The following is a 16,751-nucleotide window of genomic DNA, read 5'->3' on the forward strand; positions in this document are numbered from 1 at the left end:
AAGGTATAAGCTTTTGGGAGTTCTCTTCATCAGACAAGATTATCTAAAAACATGCATATTGAGTATAAGCATATAAAAACATGACTGTAAACACTGGTTTGCTGTTTTAACTGTAATTAACTGTCACCCCCATCTTTGAAAAGGGTTCCAGAGGAGATTCGGGAAATTACAGGCAAGTCAGTCTGACTTCAATACCGGGAAAGTTGGTAGAAATCATTATCAAGGACAGAATGAGTAGGCACACTGATGAACACAAGTTATTGGGGAAGACTCAGCATGGGTTCTGTAAGGGGAGATCTTGCCTCACTAACCTGTTACAGTTCTTTCAGGGGGTGAACAAACATGGGGACCCAATAGATGTTGTTTACCTTGACTTCCAGAAAGCTTTTGATAAAGTTCCTCATCGAAGGCTCCTTAGAAAGCTCGAGAGTCATGGAGTAAAAGGACAGGTCCTCTTGTGGATCAAAAACTGACTAATTAATAGGAAGCAGAGAGTGAGTATAAATGGGCAGTCTTCGCAGTGGAGGACGGTAAGCAGTGGAGTGCCGCAGGGCTCAGTACTGGGTCCCATGCTCTTTAACTTCATTAATGATTTGGAGTAAGCAGTGAAGTGGCCAAGTTTGCAATGACACTAAATTGTTCAGGGTGGTGAGAACCAGAGAGGATTGTGAGGAACTCCAAAGGGATCTGTTGAGGCTGGGTGAGTGGGCGTCAACGTGGCAGATGAGGTTCAGTGTGGCCAAGGGCAAAGAAATGTGCATTGGGGCCAAGAATCCCAGCTACAAATACAAGTTGATGGGGTGTGAACTGGCAGAGACTGACCAAGAGAGATCTTGGGGTCATGGTAAATAATTCACTGAAAATGTCAAGACAGTGTGCGATTGCAATAAAAAAGACCAACGCCATGCTGGGAATTATTAGGAAGGGAATTGAAAACAAATCAGCCATTATCATAATGCCCTGTATAAATCGATGGTGCGGTCTCATTTGGAATGCTGTATACAATTCTGGTCACTGCACCACAAAAAGGATGTTATAGCATTGGAAAAAGTGCAGAAAAGGGCAACTAGAATGATTAAAGGTTTGGAACACTTTCCCTGTGAAGAAAGGTTAAAACGCTTGGGACTCTTTAGCTTGGAGAAACGTCGACTGCAGGGTGACGTGATAGAGGTTTACAAGATTATGCATGGGATGGAGAAGGTAGAGAAAGAAGTACTTTTCTCCCTTTCTCACAATACAAGCACTCATGGGCATTCAATGAAATTGCTGAGCAGGGTATTTGCAGCAATGGTTATAATTAGTCTTGTGTGAAGAACTGATACTTTCTTTATGAAAATGATGACACATACAATTGTGAGCTAGGAAAACTAGCAAATATTCAGCTTTTTAATCCTCTTACAACTTTTCAAAAAGTATGCTTCTCTGTGTGTGGAAACAACTGAGGACAGTTGTTTAGTAGGATAGGGCATGAGAGGTAGAAGAAAAAAGGACAAATTGAGTCATATGCTTGAAGAGGCCAATGTAAAGAAAAAGGAGGGGAATAGTACTTTTGAAGAAAAGTATTATTTTCCGGTATTAGAGACATACTGGTGGAGCAGCATTACTGTAGGAGGAGAAGGGAAGGGTGATTTCTGCTGTTTAACCCTACCAATGCACATCCTTACCTTATATCTCATCACTTCATGGGCTTAATGGGCCACAGCAGGATGGGGGAGAATTGGGGTCATTCCACAGGTTTCACAAAATAAGCTATACGTTGGATTCTCCCCATGGTGATAATTTTTGTCTATATATTATGCTTGCAAACTAGAATGTTTTAATGCACGTACATTTTTCAGTACTGAAGAAATGAGGTGGAGCACTAATATAACCTGGACCTTGACAAAGTTTCTTTAGCTTTAGAGCCAGGCCTATTTTTCAGCCTTCAGTGTTTCATATTTTAATGGCAATTTCTCTACTTATTACTACCACAAAATTTAATCCAACCTCTTCAGTTTCTCAAAAATTTATTAGTTATAGCAAATTATTTATTTATAGTCCATTTTTCTTACTGAGACTCAGGGCATTTAAAACAATGCAATAAAAACAACAAAAACATACAACCAACACTGAATAAAACTGTTACAGAATTACAGAACACAGTATAACATGTACAAGTAAGTGGCAAAAAAGCTACAGTGTAATTGATAGAATAAAAAAAGAAAATTGATTACATTAATGTAAACTACTAAACAACCTTATCATCTTTCTTCAGTAAATTTGCAATACAGAGGAGAAAGGGACAAATGGATTTAATTCCATTTGTCAGCTTTGCCTCTGCAGGGTACTGGCTGATTTTGACTGGCTGGAAAGCAGAGGGAAAGGTTGACAGTTCTACCACTTCTTGCTGGCTTTTCATGGCAACTGAATAATCCATAATTAGCATGGAACTTTCCAGGACCAGTGACTGAAATAAGAGGGTAAAAGCAAAAATAGCATTGTTGAGGAGAGAAAAAGGCATCACATACTTTTTAGTGGAGGTTATGCATAGGAATCAAGTGCCTGTTGTATTTATACTTGCTAGAGTTAGCTTTAAGGAAATAGACTGTTAGTGCATTAAATAAATAACACATAATTTTAAATTTAGGTTGTTTCTAAGCCTTCTTTATAATTCTTTATATTTTTGATCATGTAATAGAAAATAGCATGTACTTGTGAAAAAATTATAAGAATTTAGGGTCCTTTTGAAAAAGGTGTATTGATTGGTGTGACTAATAAACATGAACAAATAAGCTTGCAGTGTTAAGTATACCTATGTTTTTTTTGGAATTCATTTGCATATTAGGCCACACCTTTGATGCCAAGCCACCTGGAACTGTGTTCCTGCTTAAAAGAAAAACCCTGAGTATACCTTTAGATTATGCAATTTGATTATTATGTCCCCAAAATAAAATTAGGACATACACTAACAAAAGTATATTATTAGTTATAGCAAATTATCTTTTTTACTGAGACTCAGGGCATTTAAAACAAGTAAGTAAAACAGAATGTACTGTTCTCTTTTATCAGGATTTACCTGTTCTTGCATAACAGTACTCAGCCTCATGAATGTGTTCTTTTTGTGTGTATATATTTATATACACTGTATTTAAATTTGTTCTATATATATGCATGTATCTATGTACATATCCACTCAATGCTTTCCCCCTCACTAAAACTGAAAGGTAGAAAACACCAGTGGCTAGTTGTACAGACAACAAGCCAGACAAGATTTTCAAAATCTGCAGAAACTAGGAGTAAAGCCCATTGTGGAGAAAAATACAACAGGCACTAGAAAGAGGCGGTGGATGAGTGAGAGAGAAATGCACTAATAATGTGGGTCTGGGTATCTGGATTGTGGCTATAGCTATAAGAAAAAAATATGAAATATTCAGCATCTGTGGACTTGATTCACAAAGGTAACACAAAAAGTGAAGGAGCAGTAGAATGGAAACATGCTGAATAGTTATGGAACTGAGCAGAGATTCATAAATTTGCAAGCTCATAATAGAAACTTTGTGTACCTTCCAGCTGGCAATTAAGCAATATAAAGCTTGAGAACAGTGTAAGACAGTAGTCTGACTGTTGTTCTCACAGGCATGTATGCAACTTTGTTTGCACCAATATTCTAGAGGAAATAGCTGCTCTTGTTAGTCTGTTAGTGGTAACACAAGTTTGAGCTTTGTATCTCTGTATCCTTTTAAAATATGTAACTGATTTTTGTACATTGTGGGAAAGTTGGCATAGGTCCACAAGCCTCTCTTCCAAAAGAAATTCAGCAGTTTGAATTCTTACCAGTTTCTGTAACTTGAAAATAAAAACATTTCTTCCTGTGGATTAGGGCTGTCTTGAATTTGTTGAAGTTGGGTTTTAGTTTGCATTAGAATACACTGGATGTTCTTAGAAATTAAAGAAATGTGACTAACTGAGGCTGTTAACTTACATCTTAAGTACTCTATCATCCACCCTCCAAATCTCCAAGTATTTACAGACCCTGAGTCTGAAGAGACACCAGAAGGGAGCTGAGTGAGGATCTGATGCCATAGTATTCTCTGAAACAGTCATTTCTTCTAGGGAGCTAGTTTAGAGATCAGTTGTAATTCTGAGAGACCTCCAAGCCTAGCCTTGATGTTGGTAACTTTGAGATGCTGACACTAATTTTGACGCTAAGTATTGCATCCAGTCATTTACTTCAAGGGCTCCTATGTCAGATTAGTATGCATTTGTGTTACAATGCGGTTAGATATTACATTGCCATGAATGCCTGCCTTAGGGTTGCCAAGTCTAATTCAAGAAATATCTGGGGACTTTGAGGGTGGAGCCACGAGACTTTGGGGGTGGAGCCAGGAGACATTGGGGGTGGAGCCAGCAGCAAGGTTGTGACAAGCATCATTGAACTCCAAAGGGAGTTCTGGCCATCACATTTAAAGGGACCACACATCTTTTAAATACCTTCTTTCCATTGGAAATAATGAAGGATAGGGGCACCTTCTTCTGGGGCTCATAGAATTGGACCCCCTGAACCAATCTTCTTCAAACTTGGAGAGCATTTTGGGGAGAGGTGGTGAATGCTATGCTGAAAATGTGGTGCTTCTACCTCAAAAAACAGCCTCCCCGGAGCCCCAGATACCCACAGATCAATTCTCCATTATACCCTATGAGAATTGATCATCACAGGGAATAATGGAGTGCCCAGCAGATATTTCCTCCTCCCCCGCTTTCTGATGACCCTCCAAACCAGGGGATCCCCTAACCCCACCTGGGGATTGGCAGCCCTAGCCTGCCTGGAGAGTAGGGTTGCCAAGTCCTCTGGTCACGAGTGGGGAGGCAGGGGTAGGGCTGCCAAATTCAGATAAGGAAATTCCTGGAGATTTTGGGATGAAGCCTGAACCTCAGTGTAGTACAGTGCCATAGTCCACCCTCCAAAGTATTCTTTATCTCCAGGGAAACTGATCTATATCACCTGGAAATTAGTTGTAATTCTGCGGGCTCCCCAGGTTCCACCTGTATGTGGGCATCCCTACTGGGGAGCTGTTTCGATTGAGACCAAACCTATTGCCGCCTGCTTGTGCATCTTTCAAACATTTCAATTAAACATTTCTATATCCCACCTTTCTGCCCATTTAAGGCTCTCAAGGTGAAGAACCATTAAAAACATGCAGGACAATTTGTACTGAGGAATAAAGCTATGCCTCCAGTATTTCACAGATGAAAACAGAGACACAGCCACCTTGGTATCTGGAGCTACAGGTAGCATGTGGCAGCAAAGTGGGCTCCCTCCCTCCAGTAACGGCTCAATTTATCCTAGTCTCTATAAGGAGCACACATGTATAAAATGCTGTCATGTTGCAGCTGACTTACTGCAACACCAGCAAGCGGCTTTGAAAACAAGTGAGAAGCAGAGGTGGTTTACCATAGTCTTCTTCTGCAGAGTCTTCTGTGGTGATTTCCCTTGCAAGTACTGACCCTCTTTAGCTTCTATGCCACCTTCCCTCCTGAGGGGTCCACTTGACTTTGTAAAAAAAGAAAAAAAACTGTGTGTACTCTTTCGCTTTCTAGTTTCATATCTGTTTGTTTAAAAATAAACAAAAATTGTGGTGTATTCCCCTTACCCATACTCAACTGTGGGTCATTAGCTGAGCTCATTAGCTAAGAATCATCTTCATGTAAGAATTTTAATAGATGTACTAGCTAGTCTGAATTAGAGCCAGGATATAGCGAGTAGCCTGAAGGTGATGATCTTACTTATGTAAATACTGTCATATAAAAATCTTATTAACCTTGGTAACTACGCTTTTAATGTAACTCAGTTAATTGCTGCTTGCATCTGAAAACACAACTATCATTTTGAAGCAGTTCCAGGCTCTGGGCAAGGGTAGTAAGAACAGGGCCAGTGCCAGGCTTTTTGGCACCCTAGGTGAGGCTACCTATTTGCACCCCCCCCCCCCAGCACGGCCACCAAGCACTCTTCAGTGCTCCTGTCCTCCTCTCCTCCACCCCAATCCCCCGGTTCAAGTCCTACAGAGTCCAGCCTTGGGAAGCTGCTGGAACAGAAAGTGTTTCCAGGCCAATTTTCTGACAAACTTCTAAGAAAAAGATGTTTTACCCATGCTTGAGAGGAGACCAATGGAGCATTACAACAGACACTATTTTTTTTTTACTATTTCCAGTTAAGAAAACTAATGGCATGTCAATCTCCAAGTCTGACATGTTTATTGTCTTTGCTGTGCCCCCCCCCCCCCCCAGTTGAACCCAGGTTGTAATCTGTTAAAAACATTTTCACTATTTTGCATACTAATTCACTGCCCACTTTCTATATGTAGGTCTGCTAATTCCATACGCTATTGTCTGACAAGGTGTGCTTGGCACACAAAAGCTCACACTTTGAATAAAACTTTGTTGGTCTTAAAGGTGCCACTGGACTCAAACATTCACTAATACACAGTTGTGCAGGAAAAGGCAATAAACTGAAGATTAATCAACTGGTCATCTGAAGTGGCTTAAAAGCCCTAGTTTTGGGGATGAGCACAGAATGCTTCCTAAATCTCCTGCTTAATATGTTTAGGGAATCCTCAACCTTTGATTTTCAAGGTCAGTACTCCTGCACTAACTACTAGAAGTTCAGTCAGTTTAGTCAAATTACTTAGAAAGGAAGTAGAGTTGTTGCAAAAAAAACCCCAGATACACAATAGAGCTTGCAATGTTGGACAAAATATGTCCCCTTGATGCTTTGTCAGCAAAGTGCACACCACCTCGCCCCAAAAGGCATGCTCATTGCAGCAAAATTAAGCCGCCTTGATAGTCTCTGCGTTATTAAATTGAATGGAAAAAATGAAATTAATTGAATTTAAATTAAATTTATCCAAAGAGCTCTGGGAACTGTAGCAATGTTAAGGTTTGAGATCTCCAGGCTATGGTTGCCAGCCTCCATGTGGGACCTGGAGATTACTTGGGATCAAAATTTATCAGACTATAGAGATCAGCTCCACTGGAGATCAGAATTGGAGGGGGGTGCCTGATTCGGAGGGTGGACTCTATGCCATTATACCGCCCCCCCCCCCAAAGAACGCTTCCTATCTTCCAGCGAATGTAAGAGACAAGAACCCCTCAGTCCCCTGCCTTCCAAACTTAGCTAGGTTCTTTGCTTTCAGAGAGAAAGAGAGAGATTGGGAGGACATGCATCAAAAGTAAAGTGAAAGTCAAAAGAATGTCCCTTTCCCAGAGTCCCAGATCACAGGGACCGACTGTTCTTCCCCTTCCATGTCCTTTCTCACTCTCAGTCTTTAACATATGTACATACACTCAAGCTGGGGTGGTGGTGGCATGATTTAAAATTCCAGTCCAAGCCAACATGATTGCATTTCCAGAGGACAAGCCTTTGAGAGCATGGGGGACGCATGTTTCTGTCTGTGGCACAGCCCATGCCTTGTGAGCAGTGTTCCCTCTAAGCTGAGCTAGTGTGAGCTAGCTCACAGTTTTTTAGCCTGCAGCTAACACATCTTTGTCTTAGCTCAGGAAGGATGGCCCCAGAGCACAATAATTTAGGCAACAGCTCACAACTTTAATACCAGTAACTCACAAAGTAGAATTACTGCTCACAAGATTCTACAGCTTAGATGGAACATTGCTTGTGAGTGCCTTTCCACTTGTATATATAGGCCCACACACATACCCATAAGCCGAGAGGGAAGGGGGGGCAGAGAGAGTGCATGAGAGAGAGGGGCCTGGCTTGCTACCTTCTCCTGTGGCTAGATCTCCTGTGTGTAGCAGGGAAGAAAGTTCAGGTTGAATAGAGAAAGGCAAGCTGGTCGGGGGGCAGGGGGAGCAGCAGAGCCACCCATCCACACATATCCACAAGCCTGGTGCCAAAGCACCTTTACTGTTGGCCAAGGGGCTCTCACACAATGCAGCTGGGGGAACCAGGGAGGATGGCACACATTCTGGCAGATTGGAGTATCATGCATTCCAAGCTTGTAAAGTACTGCTGCTTTCTGCCTGGTGCAAGGGAAGGCATGCACTTTCCACTCCTAGCCCCCTCCCCCCCCGTGCTCCCTTCCCCCAAATGCTGAATTAGTTTGGGCGCAGTGGAGGGAGAGGGAGCCCCACCTTTGCCTCCTGTGTGGCTTCCTGCCTGTCACTGACGGGCTGTGCTATGGTGACCTGGTAGCATGAAGCCTGACGGCAAGGTGGTGCTGCTGAGGGATATGAATTTGGGCAAGACGTTGCTACTGCTCTGCTGCTGCCAGCCATGCCAAGTCATGTGGGGTGACGAATTTGGCACCCCTGAGGGCCAGCATGCCCTAGGCCATCACCTGTTGCTTAGCAGGTGAGCCAGCCCTGAGTAAGAATTGTTATTAATAGGTTGCCTGCAAGATTAGTTAGGTTTGTATGTTTTCTAATCAGCATGCACAGGATTTTATCTATTTTTTTTTCTGTTGAAATACTTGCAGGATTTAAAAATAATTGTTCAAGAAAAAGCATACCCTGGTCTGCCTTTTTACTAAACCAGGTATGTATATGTAACTTGCCTAAGTGCCTTTTTATCTAGAGCTCTCTGCTTACACAGAGTTTTAGTTTTGGGAGCCTAATCACCATAGTGACCTTGAGACTACAAGGCTATTATAATGTATTCTATATGGGGTTGTCCTTAAAGTCAACTTGAAAACTCTACTTGGTATAGAATGCCACAGCTTGGTTACTGTTTGGGCTTAGGCAGAATTATGCATATTATGCACATTTTGTAGTTACTCTCTTGACTACCTGTCAGTTACAGGTTTAGTTCAGGGTATTGGTTATTACCCACAAAGCCTTTTATGGCATTGGACCTATGTAGCTGAAGGCCATCCCTTCTCCTATGCTCCACTGCATCAGCTTCTGAAGGTGCTGCCATGCAACTGAGTAAAATTGACAGCTGCCTTCTCTGTTGTGACTCCTACCTTGTGGAATGGCCTGCCTTAGGAAGCCAAGATGGCTCCCACACAGGGACAGCATATCCATTAGGTGACCTTAGGTGGTTGTCTACGAATGCGGCCCTGTGGTGGGGGATGCTGAATTGGGCACCCCTTGGGCGGCAGTGGGGGAGCCAGCCAGCGAGGGAGGGAGAGCCACTGCCCTTCCTGCTCACAGATAAAGGGCCCACTAATCAGCAGGCCCTTTCACTGGTGCCCTCCTGTGGTTTTTAAATCATGTGGAAGGGAGGTAGCAGCAGAGGTGAAGGCAGCAGGGTGAGGCTGCAATCCAGACATGCACCTAGATTGCAGCCTCTGCTGCTTGCAGTGGTGTGAATAGAAGCTCCACCCTGTCTGTCAGGGGAGGTGGTGAGGTGAGGCTGGTGCCTGTGTGTGGAGGGAAGACTGGGAGTGGGAGCAGGAAGTCAGAGGTAGGGAGTGCCTTGCCTGGGGCACTAGATGCACTGGCACTTCTCCCACACATTTATCATTCTGTAGATTTGTATAGAACAAAATTGTACGGAGGGCATTTTTATAAAGGAAATATGGATAAAGGGAATATAATAGAATGTTTCAGGAGGGCACTTCTTTAAAAAGTGTTATATATTTCAGTGTTTGCTGTATGCAAAATCCCACTCTTAACCAACTGGCTCCTACTTTTGTAATTCTTTTTCTGCATGGTTGTATTGTCACTGATACCATTTTATTCTGTGTTTTTTTTTTACTCTTGTAATCTTGGTTGTATTACACTGCTGGATACCTTATGCTGTCTGATTATATTGTTTTATGTCATGGGATCTGCCTTTAGTCTCAGTGAGAAAGATGGACTACAAATTCTTGTTCCCCCTGTTGCAGACATGCTCTGGAAGTTGCATACTTCGAACGGTCCTGGTCGCCTTGGTGGACGACCTCCAGCGGCAACTGGATCGAGGCGGTGCGGCAATACTGATGTTACTAGATCTGTCGGCTGCGTTTGATACAGTCGACCATCGGTTGCTGATCCACCGCCTCGCCGACATAGGGGTTGAGGGGCTAGCCTTACAATGGCTTTCCTCCTTCCTCATGGGTCGGGGACAGAGGGTGGCGATTGGGGGTGAGCGATCCCAGAGGCGCACACTAGACTGTGGGGTGCCCCAGGGAGCAGTTCTCTCCCCGATGTTATTCAACATCTATATGCGCCCCCTCGCCCAGATTGCCCGGAGATTTGGGCTGGGTTGCCATCAATACGCAGATGACACCCAGCTCTATCTACTAATGGACGGCCGGCCCGCCTCCGCCCCGGGGAACCTGGATCGGGCTTTGCGGGCTGTTGCAACGTGGCTTAGACTGAGTGGGCTGAAGTTAAATCCAGCGAAGACAGAGGTTCTCCATGTGGGTCGTGGCACTCTGGGGAAGGAAATATCTCTCCCGGCCTTTGACGAGGCGCCGCTGAAGACGGCGCAGCGGGTAAAGAGCCTGGGCGTCTTACTGGAGCCTTCATTATCAATGGAGGCCCAGATAACAGCCACTGCCAAATCAGCCTTCTTCCACCTGAGGCGGGCGAGGCAGCTGGCCCCTTTCCTAGAGCGTCAGGACCTAGCAATGGTGATCCACGTGACGGTCACCTCAAGATTGGACTACTGTAACGCTCTCTACATGGGGCTGCCTCTGTACCGGACCCGGGAGCTGCAGCTAGTGCAGAACGCGGCGGCCAGGCTGCTACTTGGTCTCCCAAGATGGGAGCATATACGGCCAGGGCTGCGCGGACTGCACTGGCTGCCAATCGTATACCGGATCCAGTACAAAGTGCTGGTCATAACCTTTAAAGCCCTATATGGCCAAGGACCGACCTACCTGAGGGACCGTCTCTCCCCATATGAGCCCCAGAGAGCACTGAGGTCAGTGGGGAAAAGCAGACTGAATATCCCTGGGCCAAAAGAAGTTAAACTTCAAAGCACCCGCACCCGGGCCTTTTCTGTTGCGGCCCCACAACTCTGGAACCAACTCCCAGAGGAGGTGCGGGCCCTGCGGAACTTAGACCAGTTCCGCAGGGCCTGCAAGACCGCCCTCTTCAAACAGGCGTTCACCAATAACTGAATTAATGTTTACCGCCAGATTAGTAACGTTTACCGCCAATGTTGACTTAGGAATGTTTTAATTAATTATTGATTATTGACTGATTTTAATGTGAATTTTAATGTGAATTTAATGTTTTTATTACTATTGTTTACCTGAAATGCTGTTAGCCGCCCTGAGCCTGCTTCGGCGGGGAGGGCGGGATATAAATAAAATTTTACATTACATTACATTACATTTATTCCCAGTAGTGTGTGGGTCCAGAATGGAATCCTGGAGAAAGGGGGTGTAAGATTTCTCCTCTTTGCTGTTTTTCTGAAGTGTCCCTGGGGAGCCATGTTACATTTGCCAATTTGTCCCTGAAATACATTTGTTCTGGGAAGACACTGTTTTGTTCTGGGACTTAAAAAAACACAAAACTTTATATGGGACTTAAACTATATAAAAGGGTATTTACAGCACAACCTTTTTGGAAGGGAGTTTCCTTTAACATGCCTTTAACATTTCCTTTAACGTACGTTACATTCCTTTAACATAACACAGATCAAAGACTTCTACCCTGTCTCTCTTCCCACCCCCACCCCAAATGGCACAAACACCTTACAATGTAATTGCTGCTTCTTTAAAAAATCATATCAGTAACTGACTTTGAAAACAAAGATTAAAATCCCAAACAATTTCATCTCTGAAATGCTGTCCTAACTAGTTCTGTTTTGCAAGATTTCTAAAAAGTAGGAGGGTTAGTTGCCTTCTCGGAAGGCCATTCCACAGAACAGTCCTGCAGCAGAAGAACATCAGGATTAGCCTACAGGGGTTGACAGTGGTGCCAGAAGAAGACATTGCTGAGAGGTGGTGCACAGGTTCATACTTTCAGTATATTGATATTTATGTTTTAATTTAAAAAAAAAATATGGGTACTTCTGGAGTTAGATGTATGTGGTATGTAAAACCGTTTATGTTCTCTTGCTAAGCAAAGACTCGTTCAAAGCAATGGGAATATACTTTTTTCTACTGTTAGCACTAAGTCTTTGTCATGTTTCTCCTTCCTTTGATCCAGTAGATCTTTTTTCCAGTTTCAATTTCATTACTGGCATAAATAGATTTTTTTTCTTTCAGTGCCATGTGAATATTTACTTGATTGATTCCTAATTTGTTTTTCTTGGTTAACCCATTATCAGGCCCATTCTTTTGCTTTGTACCACTGTTAGGAAATTAATAATGATGATTAGAATGTTCATTTATTCAATCATGTTTCTCTATATAAAACATATATTCAACGCTAGATGAGGCAACAAGAAGCCCCCCCCTTGTAAGCATTTTCTATAAAAGCATTGTTAGCAGTTTGTTTCGGCTACTAGGAGTCAGAGAGCCCCCACCTTTTTCCTGACATTTGAAGATTAAATATAAAACAAGACCGCAAACATAGCACCTGGCCTATAAAACAAGACTGCAAATATAGAGCATCTGGCCTAGGCTAGTTCTGCAAACCTATTTCTTGTGGCTTGTGGGCAAGCGCTTCCTTTTGCAAACTTATTAATAGCTTGCTAACATATGTTGCTTTACTGTTCCTTTATAGATCTTAGCCCTATATAATCTAAGGTAAATAAAGATGCTTCTCATTTGCTTTAAGGCTTGCTAGAAAACAAGGGCAAGATCAATATTTAGCAGAAGTAAAAGGATAAATGAATAACTAGCAGAGACGCCAAGTATCGCTCCTCTGACCTATTAAAACTGTGTACCTATCTCTCTGCTGGCAATTTCCGGTTTTTGTCAGCGTGGTTTGCGGCAAGGCGTTTCCTCTTAAAGTTTCATAGCAACGTAGAAATGAGAGCTAAAAGATCTGTTTTAATTGCTTTCTATTCTCTATGAGTTAAGTTTAAAATATATTAAGTAAGAAGCATTCTTAGAATCTTAGTGAGCCAAGTTAAAATAATTCTAACAAATAGGCCGTTAGGGCAGGTATTAGTTGTAGAGTTATATTAGGTTTAGAACTTTGAATTTAATAAAATAAAAAGGGAAGATGATGCTGTAGGATGTTTACCTTATATGGTTGTAGGTTGTTTGTATTTGATGTGGTCATAGCCTGAGTCAGCGGCCGTAAAAGCTAGACTGTGCCCCCTGCGTTCGATTGGCTGTTTGCCACAGGGGAAGGCAGGGACTTTGTGACGTCGGGAATGGATAAAAACACAGGTTTGACCATGAATTAGCCAGAGGGAGACAGCATTGTACCTGATCTTCCTCTCCTCTTCTGCAGAAGTGAAAATAAAGCTGTTTCTCTGAACAACAAAGCCTACCGCCTGGTGATTGTTCTCTCGGGTGGGGCATTGCCCCAAAAACCGGTTGACACCACTACTTCAATTGTCATTGTAATGCATCATTTTAAAATAGGGTTTTATTTATTTTATATCCCACTTTTCTTCCCAATGGGGCTTCAAAATGGCTTATGTTCTCCTCTTCTCCATTTTATCTTCACAACAGCTTTGTAATGTAGGTTTGCCTGAGTGTGTGTGACTGGCTCAAGGTCACCAGGCAAGCTTCCATGACTTGAGTGGGGATTCAATCCTGGGCTTCCCAGATGATAGTCCCAACTGTCTAACTGTTATACATACTGGGTCTCCTTTTCTAGATTTGCTTAGTATGCTATCTATAATTTATCCCAACATTCTTTTGAAACTTGAATTTCTTCATACTATTTTAGTCCTGATTGCAGGTTTCATGTTTCTAGACTAGAAGTATGGAAATAATGCAGTCACATTTAGCAGTCATAACTGTTCTGTTTTGTAAAGCTCAAGAACTTTTTCAGGCAGGCTTATCTTGTTTGTACAGAATAAGCATATGTGTTTGATTACAACTTGCAGTTTAACACTGGAGACTGCAAGCAAGTTTATGTCAGGCTTTTATAACTAGCAGTGCTGGCTAGTTGTTTGTTTTTCTTGCCATGAAGCTTTCTGCACTTCCTCTAAATTAACCGTTTTAGTGTATGAGAGAGCCATTGTGATATAGTGGTTAGACTAGAATCTGGAAGACATAGGTTTAAATTCTCACTCTGCCTCAGAAGTTTGCTAAGTGCTGTTGGCCTGGTCACATGTTCTTAGCCTAACCCACCTCACAGGGTTGGTGGGTGGACAGGATAAGGATATAAACCACTTGGGTCCCCATAGAGGGAAAAGTTAGGGTGTAAATGAATGATCTTATCATTCAATTCTGGAATATTAAACAAATTCACTCATATTCTTGATCTTTTCAACAGCATGGGTGAGTTCCCTGTCCATGGGAATGATCTTCTTCTGTTCTCCCGTAGTCAGTGTTTTTACCAATATGTTTGGCTGCCGAATAGTAGCTGTTGTTGGAGCAGCTGTGGCTTTAATTGGACTCCTTTCAAGCTCATTTGTAAGGTAAGTGTACTGACTTTCATTAAGTTCTCCAAATACAGAAGGTGTCTGGCAGTGTATCACAATATAGGCCATTTTGGTCAGCAAATCAATGATGCAGGCAAGAACCCTGATCATATATCCTCAAGATTCTAAATGTGTTACATCTCTCTGAAAGGCTAGTTATACAATCAGCTGCTTCTCTGAATCTGGATGCCTTTAAAATGCAGTCTTCTGGACCTGGTATTCATTGGTGGTCTGTTGACAATTTACAGTGGAGGAAAACAGGATAGCAAACTTCACGTCTACTCAAAGATCTATTGAGTCAACTCCTGCTGTTCAGTTCTAAGGTCTTGCTTTGTTTTTCTCAATGGAGTAGAAGTAATTATCATGAATTATGATAAATACTTTGAACATTGTAGGACAACAGAAATGTTTAGTAGTTAATATATGTTCTCAGTTATTATGACAACCGTGCAAGGTAAGTCAGCATTTCTATGTTGAAGTGGAGAGACCATGGTTACATAGGGCCAACAGCGTTCATGGCAGAGGTGAGATTTTTAAGTAGACATTTACTGTGAATCAGGTTCTTTGCCAATCGCTTTTGCAGCACAAGGTCATTCTCACATCTGACTATACACGTCAACCTGTGCAATCCAAACACCAGTAAAATCAAGCATAGCAAAATATGGTGTTTGCATCGTAAGAGGTTCTACAGGGACTCCAGGGACTCAAATGGATAAGGTAGAGCTGTCTGCTCTTTCTCTCATAAATGCCTTGCACTATGTAAATCAACATACATGTGAAGGACCCATAATGTGCAAAGGCATCCCCTTGCTATCACAAAGCAAACATGTATTTTAGCTATTTCAGTACTTGGGATATAGCCTGCATATACCAAGGTCAACACTCAAAATAATGATAAACAAGCTTCCTAAACAGAAATTATTTTTATTTAATAAATTGATAAGAGGCCAAATTAAGTTAAGCAATTCTCAGAACAAAAGGGGAATTCCAGAAAGTCAAATGCACAGTAACAGATACAACACACAACCTTTTTCTAGAAAAAATGCCTACCTACTTGGAGAATAAAACAAAAAGGGGAAACGACATACAAGTCAGCCCCTGGAGAGAAAGGGAGGGGGTGTCCTCAGTAGCAACAAAGCAATGTCAGGGAATGAAACTGACCAGGTGGGGGAAGGGGATGCAGAGACGGGTCTGTGAAGCAGAAAAGCAAAAGGCCAATCAAGAGGCTGGGGGTACCAAGCTACAAAAATTGGGTCTGAGGGGCAACTCTTTATACCCTTTTTCTGAAAAAGAGGAAAGGAAGGAGTATTGGCATTGGAGCATGAAAGTAATTATTCATTGTTGTTTTTTTTAAGATTAGCTAATCTGAAGAGAAATCCTTTGTCCATATTGTGGAGGGGAGCTTCCATCCAATTTCACGCAAGCTGCCGTGGGGCTGTGACTTGCCTTGCCTCTTTCCTGCAGCAAGCACAAACCAGTTTTCAGAGGATCTTGCTTGCTATGGGAAGAGGCGGGGCAAGTTGCAGCCCCACAGCAGCTTGTGTGAAATTGAACAGAAGTGTCAGGGCTGGGGGAAAAAAGCTCTGACGCTGGAACAAGCCTAGTGGGGAATCAGTCTGCTTCTCAGACCCTGGACTACAGACTGACCACAACCACATTCCCCCTCTTTTACCCCTCTTTTACTGCAACTTACCAGTAATTGAATGTCTCCGAACCCAGTACATTACACACAAATAAAAATTAAAATAATTACAGTGAGGATTGGGTTTACAAGGTCTGTTACAGCCTCCAAAGAAGGTGCCCCAGGAAAGTTCTTTCTGGGGAAATGTCCATCTGACACCAGACTTACAGAAGCATCCAGGGGAGGTTTGCTGTGAATTCAGTGTCTCTAGCTTGCACAAGATCTGTTTTATATACTCCTGAACCTCTTGAACCTGCACCTGTCAAAATGACCAAGGTTCAAGAGTGTACAGAATGGATTCTATGCAGGCAAGAGACATCAAAATTCTCAGGGGAGCTCCTCTGATGCCCTCTAAGGTGTTGCTTTGAAGTTAAGACTTGAAGTTTTGATTGAGCAGAGACAGTCTCCACTCATGAACCAGCACAAACTTCCACAAGCAGCTTGAAAGTTCATAGCAAGTTCATGTTTGGTGATGTGCCACAAACTTGACTTCATGAAGCACAAACCAGCAAAACTTGTCTCAAAATTTAGCTCATGAGCTGGTTCATGCCATCTCTGCTGCTATAAGGCTCTGAGGTCCTTGAGAGGAAAGGCTCTCAACTGAACCCCCCTAGGATGGGTATTTGCTACCCTGCATTCCTTTCTTGGCAT

General features: G+C 42.6%; 1 protein-coding gene across 1 annotated transcript in view; it reads left to right on the forward strand.

The window, feature by feature from the left end:
* The window catches only part of SLC16A10 (solute carrier family 16 member 10), a 66,020-nt gene that overhangs the window by 13,386 nt on the left and 35,883 nt on the right, over window positions 1–16,751 (forward strand). The window contains exon 3 of the mRNA XM_060238210.1: window positions 14,272–14,416. Coding sequence (XP_060094193.1) covers window positions 14,272–14,416 — 145 coding nt within the window. The remainder of the gene's footprint in view (window positions 1–14,271; window positions 14,417–16,751) is intronic.

The sequence above is a fragment of the Heteronotia binoei genome, chromosome 1 (assembly GCF_032191835.1).
Source record: "Heteronotia binoei isolate CCM8104 ecotype False Entrance Well chromosome 1, APGP_CSIRO_Hbin_v1, whole genome shotgun sequence".
Classification (NCBI taxonomy): domain Eukaryota; kingdom Metazoa; phylum Chordata; class Lepidosauria; order Squamata; family Gekkonidae; genus Heteronotia; species Heteronotia binoei.